This window comes from Pristis pectinata, chromosome 38, assembly GCF_009764475.1.
Source record: "Pristis pectinata isolate sPriPec2 chromosome 38, sPriPec2.1.pri, whole genome shotgun sequence".
Classification (NCBI taxonomy): Eukaryota; Metazoa; Chordata; class Chondrichthyes; order Rhinopristiformes; family Pristidae; genus Pristis; species Pristis pectinata.
Window position 1 is genome coordinate 6,313,264 of NC_067441.1, and position 22,081 is coordinate 6,335,344.

The window sequence follows — 22,081 nt, forward strand, 5'->3', positions numbered from 1 at the left end:
ACAGTAAATCATCAGTCAGGTATCACCAATAGCCTGTCCTGGTCAAATCACGTAGATGCTACGGCCAAGAAAGCTCACCAGCACCTCTACTTCCTCAGGAGGCTAAAGAAATTCGGTTTGTCCCCTTTGACACTCACCAACTTTTACCAGTGTATCATAGAAAGCATCCCATCCAGATGCATCACGGCTTGGTATGACAACTGCTCCGCCCGGGACCACAAGAAACTGCAGAGAGTTGTGGACACAGCCCAGCGCATCACAGAAACCAGCCTCCCCTCCATGGACTGTCTATACTTCTCGCTGCCTTGGCGAAGCAGCCAGCATAATCAAAGACCCCACCCACCCGGGTCATTCTCTCTTCTCTCCTCTTCCATCAGGTGGAAGATACAGGAGCCTGAGGGCACGTCCCATCAGACTTAAGACTATTGAACAGTTTCCTTATACAATGAGATGGACTCTGAGCTCACGATCTGCCTTGTGACCTTGCACCTTATTGCACTGCACTTTCTCTGTAGCTGTGACACTTTACCCTGTACTGTTATTGTTTTTACTTGTACTAGCTCAACGCACTCTGTACTGACTCAATGTAACTGCACTGTGTAATGAATTGACCTGTAGGAACAGTATGCAAGACACGTTTTTCACTGTACCTCAGTACAAGTGACAATAATAAACCGATACCATCTGGCAGAACGGTAGATTATATTCCAGGGGCCGTATGCTCCATCTTGCTCTCAAACTGTAAGATCATGTCACTAACAATCCCTCAGTCAAGGTCGTGAAAACCACCAGCTTGGCCACTGCCAAGTGTTCCCCGGGATCCTGCTCTGCTTAAGATTGGCAATGTTTCCCACCGTACATCGAACTTTCCAGATGACACTAAAATAGGTGGTTGTCAACAGTGAAGTCGTCAAAAATTTCAGGGGATCTTGATCAGCTGGGTATGTGGGCTGAGGGATGGCAAATTGAGTTTAATTCAGGTAAGTGTGAGATGTTGCATTTTGGAAACTTGAATCAAGGGAGGACTTTCACAGTGAACAGTAGGGCTCTGGGATGTGTTGTAGAACAGAGGAACCTCTGAGTTCAGGTACCTGGTTCCCTGAAAGTGGAGCCATAGGCAGACAGGGTGGTGAAGGCGTTTGGCAGGCTGGCCTTCATCAGTCAGGGCACCGAGTATAGAAGTTGGGAGGTCACAGTGCGGTTGTACGGGATGCTGGTGAGGCCGCACTTGGACTACTGTGTTCAGTTTTGGTCGCCCTGCTATAGGAAAGACGTTATTAAACTGGAAAGGGTACAGGAACGGTTTACAAGGATGCTGCCAGGACTCGAGGGACTGGGTTATAGGGAGAGGTTGGGCAGGCTAGGACTTTTATTTTCTTGGAGTGTAAGAGACTGAAAGGTGACCTTAGAGGTGTGTAAAATCATGAGGGACATTGATAGGGTTGGGGAATCAAGAACTAGAGGGTATAGGTATAAAGGTGAGAGGGGAGAGATTTAATAGGAATGCGGGGGGTAACTTTTATTTTTATTGTAGAGGGTGTTACATATGTGGAGGGAACTGCCAGTGGAAGTGACACTTGGACAGGTACACAGATAGGAAAGGTTTAGAGGGATATGGGCCAAACGAGGGCAATTAGGACCAGCTTAGATGGGAATCTTGGTCAGCACGGACGAGTTGGGCCAAAGGGCCTGTTTCTGTGCTGGATGACTATGACGTCATTGGGAATGTCCTGGGGGGGTGGGGGTGTGGGGGTGTGGAGAAAGAGGGTGGTATCTCCACAACAGGCCACCCATCTCCCCACCCCTCTCATCCCATATTCATGCCTTCCGCTCTCCCTAGTGATCCCTGCAGGAGTGAGCTCCACATTCCCACCGCACCCACGGGAAAGGAGATTTCACTGGATTCCAGATCAGGATTCATGTTGTGACGCAGATTTAAGGCTGCTTGTGTCAGGTTTCTCCTGTCCGGTCAAGACTCTCTCACCTCCCTTTCGGCCTGGAGTCGTGAGATGCAGCATGGAAACGGGCCCTTCAGCCCAGAGTCTGTGCTGACCGTCAACCATCCGTTTACACCCATCCCCATTCTATTCTCCCCACATTCTCGATTCCCCCCCCCCACCAAGATTCTACCCCTCACCCACACACTGGGGGCCAATTAACCCTCCAACCCCACACGTCATTGGGATGTGGGAGCAAACCGGAGCACCCGGGGGGGAACCCACGGGGTCACAAGGAGAACGTGTAAACTCTGTGCGCGCGCGCACACACACACAGCGCCGGAGGTCGGGATCGAACCTGGGTCTCTCTCGCTGTGAGGCAGCGGCCCTACCCACTGTGCCACTCCTACAGAAGCTGGAGGTTTTTAAGAAAACTCCTCGACCCTCAATGAGATGAAATAAACTGGAAATTTTTCCTGTATCCAAGAAAAATTGGCAAGGACTGGGATTATATCTGTAACTACGGAGATACAAGGGACTGCAGACACTGGAATCCGGAGCAACACACAAGATGCTGGAGGAACTCAGTGGGTCAGGCAGCATCTGTGGAGGGGAATGGACAGTCGACGTTTTGGGTTGAGACCCTTCATCTGGATTGGAAAGAGGGGAGATGGCACATCTGGAGATTGGGGGGGGGGGGGGGAGAGAGAGAAAGGGTGGAGTAAGATCTGGGTGCACCCAAGCGAGGGGAGGGTGATAGGCAGGTGAGGGGGTGGGGGAAAATAGAGTGGGAACGACGTCAGAAGCCAGGAGGTGATGGGTGGAAGTAACCAAGGGATGAAGGTGGAATCTGATAGGAGAGGAAGACGGAGCATGGAATAAGGGGAGGGGTTACCAGAAGTCGATGTTGATGCCGTCAGGTTGGAGACTGCCAAGGCAGAATACGTCTCCAATCTGCGTCTCCACTGGGGACGCTGTGGTCGTGCTCGCCGGTTCCTTGCAACCGGGTGACCACGGGACGCTGTGCTGCCCAGCAGGAGGCGGGGAGGGGGCTCAACAGGGGCAGTGTCGCTGGGGTAATGCGTTCCAACTTTAAAGGGAGAGGCAACAGGGGTTCACAAGACAAAAGGAGCAGGAGTAGGCTATTCGGCCCATTGAGTCTGCTCCATGAGCTACACTAAAACTATTCCTATCTAGCCCCAATTTCCAGCCTTGTCCCCATATCCCTTGATATCCTGACTAATTAGATGCCTATCTATCTCCTCCTTAAACACCCCAATGATCAGGCCTCCACAGCTGTATGTGGCAAAGAATTCCATAAATCCACAACCCTCTGGCTAAAGAAATTTCTCATTTGTTTTAAACCAGTACCCTCTATTTCTAAGACTGTGCCCTCTAGTCCTGGACTCACCCACCAAGGGAAACAGCTTAGCCACACCTACTCTGTCCAGTCCTTTCAACATTCGAAATGTTTCTCTGAGGTCCCCCGTCATTCTGTACTCCAGTGAGTACAGTCCAAGAGCCGACAAATGCTCATCATACGTAAGGGGTGAGGAGTTTCAGGCGCACTCTGCCTGTGGGTGGAGGGGACGCTGGTTCTCCAGCTGACAGCAGCGGGCAGAATCAGAGAGAATGGACGCTGCGGGGGTGGGGGGTGGTGTCAGGTCGTTGGGGAGCTGCCCATCTCCAGCTCACTGGAAGTGAGATAATGGCCACTTCTTGTCAACGCATACAGAATAGCCAACCAATCACAGGGCAGCATTGTGGGAACAGTAAAGACCCAGGGTAATTAGATTCCAGAACAAGATACAGCTTGGACACCCCCTTCAGCCTAACCAGTGACAGGACTGAGAGGTAGGGCTGCAAGTGATGACATTACTGTTCTAGTTATTGTGGCGTGCATAGAGGTGCTCAAATACGTCTCTCCCTCCCCACCCCTCTCTGCATACAACACAAAGAGAGTCCATACAATTCTGGTAACCACTCCCCTCTGTCCCTGCCCCCATTGTATGGATGTGTCGATGAGGCTCTATGGGGCGCTGGTGAGACCTCATTTGGAATACTGTGTGCAGTTTTGGGCCCCTTATCTTAGGAAGGATGTACTGATGGTGAGGGTTCAGGAAAGATTTACGAGGATGATTCCCGGAAATGAAAGGGCTTACACACGACGAGCGTTTGTCGGCTCTTGGACTGTACTCACTGGAGTACAGAAGAATGAGAGGGGACCTCAGAGAAACATTTTGAATGTTGAAAGGACTGGACAGAGTAGATGTGGCTAAGCTGTTTCCCTTGGTGGGTGAATCCAGGACTAGAGGGCACAATCTTAGAATTAGAGGGTACCTATATAGAACAGAGATGCGGAGAAATTTCTTTAGCCAGAGGGTCGCGGATTTATGGAACTTGTTGCCACGTACAGCTGTGGAGGCCTGATCACTGCGGGTGTTTGAGGAGGAGATTGATCGGTATCTAATTAGTCAGGGTATCAAGGGATATGGGGAAAAGGCCGGGAATTGGGGATAGATGGGAGAATAGGTTAGCTCATGAAGTGGCAGAGCAGACTTGATGGGCTGATGGCCTACTTCTGCTCCTTTGTCTTGTGAGCTTGTGATTACTGCCCCTGTGCCAGTCACACAACATGCATGCAAGGAACAAGCAAGCTTTCATGGGATGAGGCCATTCAGCCCATTATGGTCATACCAACTCTGAAATTCATATCCTCTTCTGAACTCAATTCTCTGCATTTGGAATATTTAGAGCCATACACCACAGAAACAGGCCCTTCGGCCCAACCTGTCCATGCCGACCATGGTGTCTACCCGAGAGTCCATTCTCCTGCATTTGGCCCACATTCCTTTCCTACCCATGTACCTGTACGCGTTATTGTCCCCGCCTCTACCACTTCCTCTGGCAGCTCGTTCCACACACCCACCACCCTCAGCATGAAAAAGTTTCCTCTCAGGTCCCCTTTAATTTTCCCCTCTCACTTTAAACCTACACCCTCCAGGTTTAGACACCCCTACCCTGGGGAAAAATACCCGACCATTCACCTTATTGATGCCTCTCGTGATTTTATGAGCCTCCATAAGGGTCACCCCTCAGCCTCCGTCGCTCCGGGGAAAACAGTCCCAGCCTCTCCATATACTCAGAACACCCAGTCCCAGCAACTTCTCCTTCTAATCGGCTTCTACCAGGCATTTGGTGCCAGAGTCTCCACCAAGGCCAGGTCTGTGGGACACCAATTGCCTCAAGTCAGTCAACAGCCCCATTAATTAGGCGTGACTGATTACCAGAATGGTTGGGTGATCTCGCAGCCAGTGATCAATCATGGGAAAAGAGTTATTGCTGAAGTCAAGGCCAGTTACAACGAGCGAGGGGCCAAAGTCAACCCACTTATGCCAGGAGGGGTCCAAGTTATGGATCACGTTCCAAAGGAACACAAGGATGAAACAATGGTGTCAAAATAACTAGGTTCATTTATGGAGGTAAACAGTCAAGGGACATTAGTATCCCTGCTTGACGCTTCAGCCTAAGTACTTACTGGAGGTCACACCAGGCGATTAATGGAATCTCAACCAACTTTAGTAAGGAGAGGAGAGAGTTGGTAGGTTCAACCCCTGCCCCTGCCCTGGGAGTGTGTAATAGGACACAGTATAGAAGTTCCACTGCGTCTAACCTGGGAAGGGGGGGGGGAGGAAGAGGGGGGGGGAGAAGAGGGGGGGGAGCTTATACTTACCTACTTATAAAAAGTCAAGGAATCTGACATTAAAACATAAAAATTGGAAAAAAAACCTCAACACTTGTTTTGAGCTTCAGTCGCTTCCCACTGAACAGTCTGGATTCTGGAATGAGGTGAACTAATGTTCTGAGGTTTTTTTTAATTATTTTTTTATTATTAGGGAAGGGCTTCTTTCCTTAAAGATCGAAGAGACTGGGGCTCACTCATGTTTAAGAGGAAAGGTTGTCAGCTCTGGACCCACACAGATCAGGCATTCAGAATCTCCCACCTCAGTGGGGGCAATGGTACACAACGCCAGCTCCCGGAGGGAGGGGTTAACACAAGCAGCAGAGGCAGACTTTCAGGGAAGCTGGATGAACACAAGGAATAGAAAGATGTGGTAATGAGGGGGTCGGTGGGGGGGGGAAATCAGAGAGCAGCAGCGTCAGAACCCACCTTCATCAGTTGAAGTCACCAGTGTCTCCAATGCACTCCGTTCTGGAGCACTCCCCAAATGCCAGCAGCAGAGGGCACAAAGTCACTGTCGGACCCCATCTAACCCAGGGGGTCACCGGGCAGTGATGGGGGGCAGGAACCCTGGCTGATTCCCCCTCTCTAACCCAGGGATCACAGGGCAGTGACAGGGGCAGGAACCCTGGCTGATTCCCCCTCTTTCTAACCCAGGGGGTCACCAGGCAGTGATGGGGGCAGGGAGCAGGAACCTTGGCCAATTCCTCCCCTCCTCTCTCTCTCGAACCCAGGGGTCACAGGGCAGTGATGGGGAGCAGGAACCTTAGTAGATTCTACCCTCTACCTTCTACTACCCAGTCAAAACTCCCAGGACCAATTATCCCTCTAGCTCAGGGAGCACCGGGCAGTGATGGGGAGACTGCCTCAGACTGGGGAAGGCCCCAGTGATAGAATCTGGGTGAGCTTCCTGCTTCAGCCTACTGACCCGCCTTGAGCTGTGACCAGAGCCTCTGTACGCCACCTAGCCGAGGGGGGGAAAGGCAAACCACTTCGTCTTTGCTGTAACACTGAGCTCTGACAGACATTGCAAACCCAGTGCCACCGGCAGAGTGCAGAGCCCAACCAGAGCCAACCACCACCACCCCCCCTCCTCCTCCTCCTCCTCCCCCCCATCCCCAGTGCTGGCTGGCTTCAAAGCTCCATCAGCATCTTGGGCTGGGTGAACTGGGCATCCACATCTCTCCAGGCTCCGTCGGGTAAAAGTCGGGAATTAGCGACAGGATACAGCGGGTCTGCGGGAGTGGATTTCAAAGTGGAATCTTTATTTATACACAGACAGGTCCAATGTTTACGACACGCAGGCGAGACGACATAGCTCATCGCTGACCTGTTACAGACAATGAAACACAGACAGGGCGACCCTTCAGGTGGTTACAGTGAGAAACGCCGGCCAACTGTCCCTCTAACCCAGGGGTCACTGGGCAGGGAGCAGGAACCCTGGCCAATTCCCCCCCCTCCCCTCGTCTCTCTAACCCAGGGGTCACTGGGCAGTGATGGGGAGCAGGAACCCTGGCTGATTTCACACCCCAACCCCTCATTGCCCAGTGACTCCTGGATTAGTCTGGGAACAGAAATCCTAGCCAGGTCCTCTCCGACCCAGGCACCACTGGGCAGTGATCGCGAAACCTGGCCTGCTCCCCCACCTCCTGCAGATTCAGGTTACTGCACTGCACTAAACAATAGCATTGCAAAGGTCCAGTCAGGCGGCCAGAGTGTTTGGGGTGTCAACACTGCAGGCAGCCATAATTCGACAGTCCGCGTTAGGAGAGAGAGCCGGGGGGTGGGGGGTGTGTAGAAAAACAAGCAGCTTGTACAACAGGCAATCTGATCCTGGGAAAGGACCACAAGCTGCCACCACAGGACCTCTTGCCGACCAAACATTCACGGTGGCAGGGAGTTCTCTCCCCCCGGCTGGGAATGCAAGGATCCCCAGGGAAGGGTAGGGAGGGGGTGGGGCAACATCTATCACATTCAGAGTTAACTGTACACTTTCACACAAGTTTACATTTTGCAGGCGTGTTCCTCTCGAACCCAGTGATGCCGTCTTTGATTCGATACGCTCACAGTTAAGGCAGGGAAAATAAAAAATGGAAAAAAGGCATGACCCTGGAATGGGCAGGGGAACAGTACCTCCTACAGCCCAATACGGGACAGTCCCAGGAGTCTGGTCAATGTATTCTGCCTCGCTCCACACATCACCACAGCATTCCCCCCCCCCCCCCCCCCCCCCCCCCCCCACAAAATCTCCCCCTCCCATTTGCAAATCTAAAACTCCAAGCCACAGGCTCATCAACTTAAAAACGTCACGGGGCAGAAAACAAGTCCCTTCACTCTGTCTACCCCATTAAGGTGGCAATGTTAATTCCATGTTATAAAAAGGGTAGAGTGTGTGTGTGTGTGTGGGGGGGGGGGGGAGCAACGTGCATGCAAGGGTTACAAGGCGCGTGTCTCTCTCTGTGGGATGGAGGTGGTGTTGGGTGTTAAGTTTCGTTGCTGTGAAGGTGCTTGCAGTAAGTGAAACGTACAAAATGTGTGCAGGATCTGAAATGGTAGAGGTTTAAAGTTAAACAAAACCCCTCCCCAAACACACACTACTCCCTTGTGTGTGTGTGTGTGTGTGTGTGTGTGTGTGTGTGTGTGTGTGTGTGTGTGTGTGTGTGTGTGTGTGTGTGTGTGTGTGTGTGTGTACACACTTAAACCTCAAGCCATGAGTGCAGTAATCTTACAGGGGAGGGAGTTGGGGGCCGGCTGGTGGTGGGGCAGAGGTCAGCTCATCCTCTGCACCCTACAGCAGAGACCCCCGGAGCTGCAGATGTGCCATGTTTTACATTAAAGCGCTCGAGTATGAAATCAAAGAGGGAATCCGATGGCCCGAGCTGGACCCTGATCACTTTGGTATCCGTCCCACCGATGCAGGGGTGGTGCTGGGGCGGGGGAGAAAGGGGGTTGGGGGGGGGGGGGAGATGGGGAAAAAAAAATCACTCATGTCTCCGCTTGGATGGTGGGACCAGGTGATCGGGCAGTTCGTTGGGAAGCTCGTGGCCCTCTAGTTTGACCTTGATCAGGTGGTTGGCAAGGGCAAACTCCTCGTCGTCCAGCATGCCGTCTTTGTCCACGTCTGCCAGCTTCCAGATCTTGCCCAGCACCGTGTTGGGCAGCTTGGACTTGACCATCTCCTTCTTGGCGCTGGCGCCGGTCACCTTGCCATTGACGGGTGACAGGGTGTAGAAGATCTCGTCGTAGGTGGGCTTGTCCTTGGCCACCACCCACTCCACCTCGTCGATGCCCTCGCCGGCCCCCTCGCCGTAGCCGGCGCCGAAGGGTCCATTCATGGTGCCCTCAAAGGCGCCACCGTGGACGATCTGCTTGGGCATCATGGCCTCCTCCTGCCGCACCATGGTCATCAGCCGGGCGATGTCATTGGCCAGCATGTCGTCCACCATGTCCAGCAGCTTGGGCTTCAGGTTCTGGAACTTGGTGAAGTCCATCATCTGGAGGTGGTCCTGAGGGGCAGAGAAGCGCAGACGTGATGCGACTGCTCTCGCTTCCCCCGCGGCTCACTGTCCCGCCCCACCGTACCTCAACTAACTGCTGCTGAACGTACCCCAACTGGCTGCATCGCGGTCTGGGACGGCAATTCAAACGCACAGGAACGCAAGAAGCCGCAGAGAGTAGTGGACTCTGCCCAACACGTCACGGGCACATCCCTCCCCACCGTCGGGAGTATCCACAGGAGGCGCTGCCTCAAGGCGGCAACATCCATCATCAAAGATCCCCACCATCCGGGCCGTGCCATCTTCTCGCAGCTCCCATCGGGCAGGAGGTACAGAAGCCTGAAGTCCCACACCACCAGGTTCAGGAACAGCCACTTCCCTTCAACCATTTGGTTCTTGAACCGACCGGCGCAACCCTAATCACTGCCTCAGTACAGCAACACTGGGACCACTTTGCACTGCAATGGACTTTGTTTTTTTTAATGTTCTAATTGTTTTCTTGTTAAAAAATTGTATATAATTTGTTTTTCTTGTGAATGCTGCTTATATGATGCTCTGTGCCTGTGGTGTTGCTGCAAGTTTTTCATTGTACCTGTGCACACATGGACGTGCAGATGACAATAAACTCGACTTTGACACGAGGGGAGACCAATCAGCCCTTCAAACCTATCCTGCTATCTGATATCATCTACCTCCAGCTTCCTCTCGTGCTAGCCCTCAGTTCTTTGCTCTTTCCGATGTTTATCGAGCTCCAGCTTAAATACCAAGGATCTGGCCTCCACGACCCTCTGGGGGGGTGGGGGGGGAGGGAACTCCAAAGGGAGTGGTATTGCAACACCCCTCTCCCTCTGCCATGGGGCCTACAGGAGAGGGGGAGGCAATCGAAAGTGGAGGGGGGCAAGGAGCGCTCCAAACTGCATCTTGTGGCAGTGTGTGATACCAGCTGCTCCCCAACACTGGCTCAGTGGAGCAACTCAGAAGTGCTTTGCGTTTCTGATGGAGGCTCCTTCCACCCCCACCCAACCCTCCCAGAACACTGAATGATTGATGCTCTTGATTCCTATACAGAAGGGCATTCAGTCCACTGGATCCCTGCTGGTAATCCCATCTCTCCACTCACTTCCCTGCAGCTCTGCACTTTTCTCTCACCTCCACCCCTTGGGTTAGAGCCAGAGTTAAATAGCACAGAGACAGGCCATTCAGCCCCACTCGTCCATGCTGTCGCCTGTCTGAGCTAGCCCCATTTGCTTGCGTTTGGCCCACATCCCTACACCTTTCCTACCCGTGTACCTGTCCAAGTGCCTTCAGAACGTTGTAATTGTACCCGCCTCCACCACTTCCTCTGGCAGCTCATTCCACACACCCACTGCCCTCTGTGTGAAGTTGCCTCTCAGGTCCGCTTTAAATCTTTCCCCTCCCACCTTAAATCTCTGCCCTCTGGTTTTCGACTCTCCTACCCTGGGGAAAAGACTGTGACCATTCACCTTAGAGGTTTGTAAAATCATGAGGAGCACAGACAAGGTCACCCCTCAGCCTCCTTCACAGCCCCAGCCTATCCGGTTTCTCCTTGTAACTTAAGCCCTCCGGTCCAGGCAACATCCTTGCGATTCTTGCCACTGGGGGCAAGATACAGCTGCCAGTGAACCCACCCCACAGGTTGTTGGGAGTGGGAGGAGCATAGGGCACCCAGGGGGAAACCCACGGAGTCACAGGGAGAACGTGCAAACTCCACACAGACAGCGAGGACTGAAAGCTGGAGCTCTGAGGCAGCAGCACTGGCTGCTCGCCTGCCTTGAAGCCCACAGCACAGACAGCTCAAGCTCTTTGTTCCTGGGTTAGTATTCAGTCTCGCCTCCCTGCTCCCTCTTTCTCAGCAGCCTAGGCCCCCCCTTTTCCTGCAGCTCCTGTTGAATCTGCTTCCATCATCCCGTGGTTAGTGACCACGAAGCTATAAAAAGTTCTCATCTTGCCAACCCCCACCCCAGCGTGGTATTTAATACCTCCATCCCAATATCCCCAGCCCAGAGCAGTTCCACCCGATCGTTTCTGAAGACAGAATTAAATCTCTGTGGAAAAGAAACCATTTCCCTCCCACCCTGGGCTGATCGACACCCTGCAGTGAGCCACCGTGCATCAGCGCGTTACTCTCGGCAGCAGCAGGAGAGCCAAAGGGAGCTGCCTGCAGGAACAGCTGCAGTTAAACGCACTGGTTGATGCCAACTACAGCCCGTGCTGGTTAAATGCAGTAAAGGGGAGAGAGACACCAGAGTGGGGGGGGGGGGGGGAAGGGGGGGGTGGTTTGTTCAGTAGCACCACATGGGGCACAGACCCCAAGTGCTCAAGCAGCTGAAGCCACATCAGGTGGAAGCTTTGCCCCATTTAACATGAAAACAGTGGGGCCCCCTTCAGTCTGCCCCCTGGGGAGGCTTCAAACCAGACCGTATCCCTAGACATACCCACCCCCACCACCCATAGAAGACAATGGGAAGGGAGCTCTGGTGAACAAAGGGTTACTCTCTCTCTCTCTACTGGGAAACAGCTTGAGTCATGTCTGCTCGTGTAGTCAGCTTGGCTGATAAGGAGCTGCTGAGCTCCAAGGCCACAAGAACAGGGTTGTTTGAGTCTAACTGTGAAAGATGTGTTAACCTGTCTGGCTGCACACAGCAGCCTCAGCTTGACCAATGGTAGTGTGAGCTGGTCAAGCGTACCCAAATATGGGTATGCCTGTGCAGTAGGTGGACACCCGCCTGAGAACAATGTATTTAAGTTTGTTAGCACCCTGTATTCCTTGAGTCGGGCCACGTACAGGGAAGAGCAGCACTGACTGTTTGCTCCTCCATGTATCCCTGCTCCCGCTAACATTAATAAAGCATTAATCGTATTTTCTCTGGTTCTGCTGTTGTCTGATTTATTACACCCCCCCCCCAAAATAACTCCCAGGAGGCCAACGGTCAGAGCTCTCCGCTTACTCCCATTTTCTCTGGGAACAATTAGCCCTACAGCTCCCAGCACCTCCGAGCCAGCCCCTGATATCCGCTGGGGCAAGGAGACAGCAGGATGAGAGTCCTAGGATTTTAAACCACCCCCCAGCAATCTCCCTCCCACCACCACCACCCCCCCACCCCAAAAGATGGTTAACGGGACCAAATGGGGAATTTGAAATTTGAAATAGACACGAGTCAGGAGTGGCGAGGCGAGGGGAGGCTTTGTTCGCCCAGCCCGTGACTCACCTGCATCTTTTTGAGTCCGGGGAAGTCCCCCGGTGAGATCTGGTGCTCCCTCTCGAGCTTCTGGTAAATGTCCCCCAGACTGTTGATAAGTTCCTTCTTTTTGTTCTCCTTGCCAAAAACGCTGGGCATTTCTTTCTTCAGAGACGAGATGATGTAGGCGTGTACCTGCAGAGGAAGGGGAGGCAGCTGAGAGGTGGCCAGTGTTACTGGAGAGATGATAGGAGCTGGGCAGAACCTCACACAGAGCACCCTGGCACCATGGACTGGGTACAAAAGGAGCAGGAACCTGAAGCCAGTCGGACCGTGAATGGAGGTTGCACTTCACAGGCCGGACAGCAGAGGGAGCTTTATCAGCATACTGAGCAAAGCTCCCTCTACACCCTCCCGTGTCTCACTGCTGGGTTCAGACACGTAGTGAAGCTCCCTCTGCGCCGTCCCATCACACGCTCCTGGGGTCAGACAGAGCGACAATCCTTCTACACCGTCCCATCACACACTCCCGGGGTCAAACACAGAGTGAGGCTCCCTCTACACTATCCCATCACACACTCCCGGGGTCAGACACAGAGTGAGGCTCCCTCTACACTATCCCATCACACACTCCCAGGGTCAGACACATCACGAAGCTCCCTCTGCACTGTCCCATCACACACTCCTAGGACAGGGAGAGTGTGGGACAGTCAGAGTAAAAGGTTACAAGTCACAACACAATTTATTTTGCATAAATCCAGATACGTGCAGTCCCAGAGTGCAGCAAGTCTGGAAGGTGAGCATCAGGAAATGGTTACCAGGGGATTCTGTTCTGCCTTCAAACAGGAGGTAGAATTTGGGAAGAAGGTGGAGGGAAACCCCAGGGGAAGCTGCAGGGACTGGCAGTGACACAGCCAAGATATCTAGCCTGTTACACTGCTCATTAGTTCCTCAAAGAGATGCAGATGAGATTCAGCTGAAATGGTTCTAAACAGAAGTGGTGAGTGGCTAGTCCTGCCTGGTGGTGGTGAGCAGGAACTGTGAGCTGTGCTGGGTTCCCAGCCACACTTCAACAGCGTATACACACACCCTCCCTCCCTCAGGCACAGTTAATGGAGCAGGAAGGGACACTGCCTATTTATTCCCTCACCCACTCTCGGTCACACAGCTCCAGTACTTTCCAGCTGCCACTGAAACGTCAGCCACATAACATCCTCAGTGGTGTAGTGGTCAAGTTACTGGATCAGCAGCCACAGCCCCAGACCACTGATCCAAGGAGGCAAGTTCAAGTCCTGGAACAGCCACAGATGATAAAGTTAAATTTTAACAGCAGCTGATCTCCTCACTGAAACAGTCATTAAAAACCCATCTGGTTCACTCACACTCTTCAGTCTTGCCCAACCTGGTTTACATGCTGCACCAGGCACACCTATGTGCATGGCTCTTTAGTGTAACTAGGGATGGAAAATAAATGCCTGCATGTCCAGGGATGGACAAACCCGTGAGCAAACATGCAACGAAGGGGAACTCTACAGCAACTGCGGCAGCCATCGCCAGGTGAGGGGCCTCCTGGAACTGGGGCCATGCTCTTTACATTGACGAGTGCATCTTCCTCCCAGGTCTTCGGCATTCTTGGATTCCATCGCCATTGAATCAAGACCACATCCTGTTGTACCTGTCTGCCGGCAGGCGTGCAAAGGGTAAGAATTTGTGCACAGGCACTCCCCACTCAAATGAAGCAAGCTATCCTCGGCCAAGGAGAACACTGGCTGAGGGGGTGACCTTAGAGGTTTATAGAATTATGAGGGGGCTTTTTCTCAGGTTAGGGGAGTAAAACTAGAGGGCATTGGAATAAAGAGAGAGGGGAAAGATTTCAAGGAGACCCAAGGGTCAACTTTTTCCACACAAGAGGGCTGTGGGTGTGGAATGAGCTGCCAGACGAAGTGGTACAGGCGGGCACAATTTCATTTAAAAACACATTTGGACAGGTACACTGAAGGGTTTAGAGGGATATGGGCCAAATGCAGGCAAACAGGACTAGCTCAGGTAGGTAACGGTTGGCGTGGACAAGTTGGGCTGATGGGCCTGTTTCCACGTTGTTTTACTACGAATCTAGTTCACCTGCACCAAAGCCTCACTCCCGATGATCAGCAAGGCCCCTGTGGACGTTCCCAGAGCAGACTCCACAGAGACTGTGGTACTGACAGAGCAGAAGTAAAACCGAGACTCTTCATGTGTAGCCTGTGATCTCTGAGCACTCATGACTCACAGCTGGAAGCTTTGTACTTCCACACAGACCACAGCTGAGGACAGGCACCGACAAAGGTTTGGAATGAAGAGAGACCCTCTACTGACCTTAGACAGCATCCCTCCACGAAGGGAGCTCCTGGCACTGGGTCCATGTTCCCTGCATCACAACAGCCAGACAACACACTTTACTCTCCAGCTGCCTTTACAGTTAGCATGGACACAGTGGGCCAAAGGGTCTGTTTCTGAGCTGTATGATTAGGACTCTGAAGAGTGCTACACCGCACATAGGGTCAAGTGAAGCAGAGCCCAGTCAAAGGAACATCTTAGATGAGTTTGAGGTCAGGAACACTCTCCACTTGCCTGGGTGAGTGCAGCTTCAACACCACTCAAGAAGCTTGACCCCATCCAGGACAGAGCAGCCTGCTTGACAGGCACCCCATCCACAACCACTCATTCCACCACAGACACACAGTAGCAGTAATTTGTTCCGTCTACAGGATGCACTGTAGGGCTCCTTGGACAGCACCGTCCAGAACTACCACCTGTACCAGCCGGAAGGACGAGGGCCGCAGAAGCACGGGGAACACCACCCCCTGGAAGTTGCCCTCCGAGCCACGCATCATCCTGACATGGAAATATAATCGCCGTTCCTTCACCATCACTGGGTCAAGATCCTGAAACTCCCTCCCTAACAGCAGTGACTGTGTACCCACCCCTCAAGGACTGCAGCGGTTCAAGGCATCTCACCACTGCCCTCAAGGGCAACCAGGGACGGGCAATTAAATGCTGGCTCAGCCTGTGAAGTGCACATCCTTTGAATGAATATATACATACCATATGACAGCAGAGGTGGTCTGGGATGGGTCACACTTTAGTTTGAACCCAACGTGTTTTGTTGCGGTCAAGGTCACTCCAGTGCAACTCCAGGCAAGGTTGGGAGCTGCAGCCAACAGTGCAGGGAACTGCAATGCATCTTCTGCAAGGTCAGGTAATACCAGCTTCACCTCAAACCCACCAGTACCCTGTGCATCAGCCCAGGGAGAAAGCAAGGTGGGCCTAACCCGCACCATACACAGCAGCTGTTGGGGAGCAGTCCTCCTAAGAACAGGTCCACACACCACAAGGTCAAATCTGAGACAGGAACCACTTGACCAAAAGCAAGGAAACATCTCTCTCCAGTGGCCAAGGGTTTTCTCAACATAGCTTAAAAGGTTCCCCTCAGTCACATGTAGGATCAAGACACCCCACACCCTGTGCACGCAGATCCAATACAGTGCAGAGCTAGCTGGCTGTCATCTGCACGTTGTTACCCTGCTTTCTGCTCTTGCATCAGCTGTGGCTCAGTGGGGACTTTCCTGTAAGGTTTAGATCAAGTCTTAGTTCAGCGAGATGATGTTTCCTACGTAGTACTGAGGGAAAGCTGCACTTGTCAGAGCTCAATGAGCAGAGGACCTTGAGGAGCACTGACGTACAGAGGGATCTTGGGGTGCAAGTCCATACTTTCCTGGAAGGGGCCACGCAAGTAGATCGGGTGGTAAAGGCAGTATATGGCACGTTTGCCTTCATCATTCAGGGCAGCGAGTACAAGCATCAGGAAGTCACGCTGGAGCTATACAAAACATTAGTTCAGCCGCACTTGGAGTATTGCGTGCAGTTCTGGTCGCCCCATTACAGGAAGGGTTCGGAGAGGGTGCAGGAGAGGTTCACCAGGATGCTGCCCGGATTAGAGGGCATGAGTTACGAGGAGGATAGACAAAACTTGGGTTGTTTTCTCAGAGGCTGAGGGTAGAAGTTTAAAAATGATAGGGTAGACAGTCAAATCTCTTCCCACAACCCACAAAAAAAAGGTAGAAATGTCAAACAGTAGATGGCATAGCTTTAATGTGAGGCAAATTTGTTTCTTTAAAAAAAATAGTAGGTGCCTGGAACGAGAAATGGTGGAAGCAGACAATAGTTACATTTAAGAGGCTGTTGGATAAACAGATGAATATGAAGGGAATGGGGGGATATGGATCACATGCAGGCAGAAGGGATTCATTTGATTTGGCATCACACTCAGCAGGGATATGGTGGGCTGAAGGGCCTGTTCCTGTGCTGTACTGCTCTATATTCTATGACCACTCAGATTGAGTCTGCAGCAACTACTTCAAAGCAATGGAGGGCTCTCCGCAGTGTCTATCCCACAACCAGCACTAAAACAGACTTATTTGCAGAAGTTTGACGTGCTCCGCCTCCTAACACCACATCAATGCTGGGAGGTCCGACAGGAGGGCGAGGCCACAAACTCGGATATTCCGAGGTTCAGAATCCAAGTCCCGATGGTCTAGCACCCGGCCTGTTCGTTAATCTGGAGTGCGAGCTGGAGAACGGGAACGCGAGTGGGGGGTGGGGCCAGAGCCGGGGTCCGGACCGTGGACGGGATGTGCGACCGGAGCAGGGGTCCCGAATGCCAGGGGCGAGGGACGTGGGTGGGTTTACTGGAACATAACCCTTCTTGTAAGAAGTGAAGTTAAACAAAATAGGCATAACATTCAATAATCTAGAAAATCTGTTAGTTGGGCACTCCCCCCCCCCCCCCCCCCCCCCCCCCAGTGATGGGGATTATTGGATTTTCTGTTATTGGTTTGGGGTCTTCTCATCCACCTACTAGTGTACACACCCTTGGTAAGAGGGAGTGTGAACGGTAAGTGATAATTACTCCGGAAGTCACACTTCCAAACTTCTTGAACTGGGGGCAAAATTGAAGTCCCTGTTACGCATTTCAGAAAACGTGCGGCAAAACTTCATTCTACGGTCCCCAGAACAACGTGGCACAGCGAGTGCAAGGAGCCAGCTCAGGTCGGTCTTTTACCTTGGCCAGCCGCGCCCTCTTGATCAGGTCATTTAGTTTCCTCAAGGCTGCGTTCCTCGGCAGGCTCTGGATGTCCTTGAACAAATCCTGCTCCTCCGCCTCGAAGAGTTTCCTGTTTTCTGCGATGAGGAGTGGCTGGGACCAGAAGGAGCCGATGTAAACCCGGATCACCTCGGGCGTGTTGATGATCTTTCCTAGGGACCACATGAGGGCCCCGTACACCCTCATCAGCTGCTGCGTGTGAATCTGGTCAGCTTTGTTCAGCACCACCCGGATCTTGTCCTCGTGGTTCTTCATGGCCTTGATCACCTCTGAGAACTCGTCGGAGATGTCCAGCTTGTGGGCGTCGAAGAGCAAGATGATGCGGTCAACGCGCTCCGCAAACCACTCCAGGACGGCCGCAAAGTCATAGCCTGCAAAGGGAAGCACAGACGGGTTACCCTTCTGTAAAAGATAGCTGGGAATGTAAGGGTTAACGACAGGCAATGTAAGGGTTAATGGTATGCTTCTCATCGACAGCATCTTCCCAGAGTAAAGAATTACCTCAGACATGGGGTGATAATAGCTTTGACTAGATTTAAGGCCAGGTGTGAGTGAAGAAAGTAGTTTTTTTTAAAAAAAGACACATCTTGTTGTGCTAAAAGCTTTATGTAAACAACCTGCCTTAGTAAGTGCAACTTCCCGCCAAGCTTTCCTATGGAAGTGAGTATAAAGGTACGCAGTAACCAAGGCTTCTTTGAGTGGGAAAAGAACCGAGTTCAGGTTACACTGTTTACTCTTTCTCTGTATCCCTCACTCCCACCAGCGTTAAACTAATAAAGCATTAATTGTAAGTTCTTTGGTTCTGCTGTTGTCTGATTTATTACAGAGCGCGGGTTGACTTTGACATTGGTGTAGTCAGCAGGATTTCGCAAGGATATCTGGACACCTTTAGACTGAGTAGGTGGCCGATGGCATTCGGAAGGTCAACAGGAGAAATAAGGTGCCTTCAGACCCCTTGTGTCTGACTCCTACATTGACCTCCGGGAACACTTTGTGGTCCCTCATCTGAGGTAGATCTGGTTCCCTGCCGAAATCTGAAAGAACCAGGAAAAAAAAACAAAGATTCACAGGTAGGAGTGTGTTTTTTTTTAAAGAAATAATCGTTAGCCCTTGCATTCTCAGCTATCTTTTACACTTTGGTGCTCTCACACTGCTGGTGGTGGGCTGTAGAATATCAAGGGAGCAGAAACTTGGGCAGGTTTGCAGTCCGAATGCTTGCATATTTCCCACTCCCTTTAAACTCCAGGTTCACTGAAAAACTGTACTGCTTCAGTCCTCCCTGGGTTACTGCAGGGTTCCGCTCCCGTGAGCTGATCGTAACCCGAACAGTTCACAAGTTGGAAAAGATTCCTGCAGCCCGCAAATCCATCCCGCCAGTTTCCCCAAACGTTTGCTTGTACATATGGGCTGTACACAAAGGTCAGGTGCTCGTAAGCTGGGGAGGAGCTGAGATATGTAAATAAGTGTGTTTGGCTATTAAAGTGTTTGGGAGGGACATCCAATAGTCTGGAAAATCTGCCAGACAGGCGTCACCCAGTCCAGAGGGTGCCGGATTAATGAAGTTTCCGTCATGAGCCCAGGACTGGTCTGGGTCTTCACATCCACCCACAAGGCTGGGCGCCCAGGCGCTGCCCTTGGCTGTAGTAAAGAGAGAGCGCAAGTTGATTAGAACTGATAGTACGCTAATATGGAAGTTGCATGCTTCCAGACTTTCTGATCTGGGGGTGTAATTGAACCATTGCAAGTTCCTGTGGTGCATTTCAGGAAATGCATGGCAAAACTCGGAACAGTTGGGCAATCTGTACAATGGGATTACACCGTGGCCAAGACTGACCTCCTAGCACCAACTCACTGCACTCAACACCAGCAACTTCCTGCTTTGGACCATTGCTCTGCACCAGTTCCTCTGTGCAATTTATATTTTGCATCTTTGTCTGTCGTTGGCTCACAAAGCCAGTGATCACCCTCATTTCTCTTATAAAACGCCAGGGTCCTGCAGGCACAGTTGGCTTGAGGGTTATGTCACACAGGACTTAGCGTACAACTCAAATGCAGCAGAGATGCACCCTTCAGATGAGAACGTTAAACTAAGATCCTGCCTTGGGAGTGGGGTGGAGAAGCTGTAGAAGATCGCACAGTACGATTGGACGAGTTAGCATCACTGATGCTGGGCAATGTGAGATCACATTGATCTTTTAGTACCTTTTGGGGCTCATGGTATGAGAAGGCCTGGTTGCAAATGGGAGAGAATCATTAGCCTACACCTTCACCTCCTGTTCATGTTCATGTTGTTATACAGCAATGCAAACAGGCCCTTCAGCCCAACTCATCCATGCTGACCAAGGCACTTCCCTGTATTTGGCCCATATCCCTCTAAATCTTTCCTATTCATGGAGCTGCCCAGTGTCTTTTAAACATTGTCATTGCACCTGCCTCTACAGCTGCCCCTCGCAGCTCGTTCCATATACCCACCACCCGTGTGAAAATCTTGCCCCTCAGATCCCCTTTAAATCCTTGCCCTCTCACCTTAACCCTATGCCGTCCAGTTTTAGACTCCCCTACCCTGGGAAAAAAGACCGACCATTTACCTTCTGTACACTCCTCATGATTTTATACACTTCTACAAAAAGATCACCTCTCAGGGAGAACAGTCCCAGACTAATCAGTCCCAGAAACACTCTGAATATTTCCTGCACCCTTTCCAGCTTAAGGGCACCCTTCCTATACCCGGGCAAGCAGAACTGCACACAATGGTCTGCGGTCTCACCAATGCCTTGTACAGCTGTAACACGACACCCCAACTGTTGTACTCAATGCCCTGAATGATAAAGACAGGCATGCTAAATGCCTTCTTCGCCACCAACTACCTGTGTCACCACTTTTAGAAAACTATGTACCCATACTCCTAGGTCTGTTCTACAACACTCTCCAGAGCCCTGCCATTCACTGCGCAAGTCCTGCCCTGGTTTAACTTCCCAATATGCAGCACTTCACACTTGCCAAGAGTTAAATTCCATCTACCATTCCTTGGCTCACTTTCTCAGTTGATTTAGATCCTGTTGTAATCTTAGATGAACTTGTTCACTGTCCACTTTACCACCAATTTTTTGTCATCTTCGAACTCACTAACCATGCCAACTACACGCTCATTGAAATCGTTAATAAAAGGTGACAAACAGGGGGCCCAGCACCAATCCCTGTGGCACACCACTGGTTATAGGCCTCTGAACTGAAAAGTAACCCTCCATGTCAAAGCCCTGCAGAAGTTCACTCCAACACGTTTTGTGTCTTTGTGCTTAAAAGTTGTGGCCCATTTCCAAAGAACTCTGGTTAGGACGCATTTAGAGTATTGCATGCAATTCTGGTCACCTCACTATAGGAAGGATGTCGAGGCTTTAGATAGGGTACAGAGGAGGTTTACTAGGATGCTGCCTGGATTAGAGGGCATGTGCTATCAGGAAAGGCTGGACAAACTTGGGCTCTTTTCTCTGGAGCGGCAGAGGCTGAGGGGTGATCTGTTGGAAGTGTATAAAATTATGAGGGGCATAGATAGGGAGGACAAGCAATATCTTTTTTCCATTACTGAGCGATCCAGAGGGCATGCATTTAAGGGGAGAGGGGGTAGGTTCAAAACAGATGTGAGGGGTATGTTTCTTTTTACTGAGAGAGCAGTGGATGTCTGGAATGTGTTGCCTGATAGGCAAATTCATTAGGGGCTTTCAAGAAGGGCTCAGATGGGCACATGAATGAGAGGAAAATAGAAGGATATGGGCACCTTGTAGGCAAGAGGGAATAGCTATGTCGGCACAACATTGTGGGCCGAAGGGCCTGTTCTGTGCTGTACTGTTCTATGTTCACACAGGGACACGGCCCTGTGACATCAGTTTACTGGTTATAGATTCTCTCTGGTGCAGGAATGAGCAGGGCGTATCGTGCACTGTAGTTTCCAGGTCTGGTCTCCAGGGCTTCCCCCAGATGCACGTGCATAAACAGCTGTAAGCCGACACTCAGTTTAACCTCGGCCACGAGATAGTTTGGCATTGTGCATGACAATGCCGTTCGAGGGTTCTGGATACTCCATTGACTGAATGCTCAGAAGTTACTTATACAAATATGCATTCCAAACCCCTCACAGCAACGAGATGGTGGCTAGCCAGTCATTGACATTGGAGGCATAAATATGAACATAGAACACTACAGTACAGGCCCTTCGGCCCACAATGTTGTGCTGTATTTTTATCCTGCTCTAAGATCTATCTAACCCTTCCTTCCCACATAGGGTCTATTTTTCTATCATTCATGTGTCTAAGAGCCTCTTAAATGTCCCTAATGTATCTGCCCCCACAACCTCTGCAGGCAGTGCGTTCCACGCACCCACCACTCTGTGTAAAAACTTACCCCGGCATCCCCCTTATACCTTCCTCCAATCACCTTAAAATTATCTCCCTTCATGTTAGCCATCTCTGCCCTGGGAAAAAGTCTCTGACTGTCCACTTGATCTATGCCTCTTATCATCTTGTACACCTCTATCAAGTCACCTCTCATCCTCCTCCTCTCCAAAG

The 22,081-nt window shown here is 51.4% G+C and overlaps 1 protein-coding gene across 1 annotated transcript in view; it reads right to left on the reverse strand.

Moving 5' to 3' along the window:
• Positions 1-6,923: 6,923 nt before the first annotated feature.
• Positions 6,924-22,081, reverse strand: part of LOC127586994 (EH domain-containing protein 1) — a 45,681-nt gene continuing 30,523 nt past the window's right edge. The window contains exons 3-5 of the mRNA XM_052045070.1: positions 17,478-17,890; positions 12,407-12,571; positions 6,924-9,185 (exon numbers count right to left, since the gene is read on the reverse strand). Coding sequence (XP_051901030.1) covers positions 8,661-9,185; positions 12,407-12,571; positions 17,478-17,890 — 1,103 coding nt within the window. The 3' untranslated portion in view covers positions 6,924-8,660. The remainder of the gene's footprint in view (positions 9,186-12,406; positions 12,572-17,477; positions 17,891-22,081) is intronic.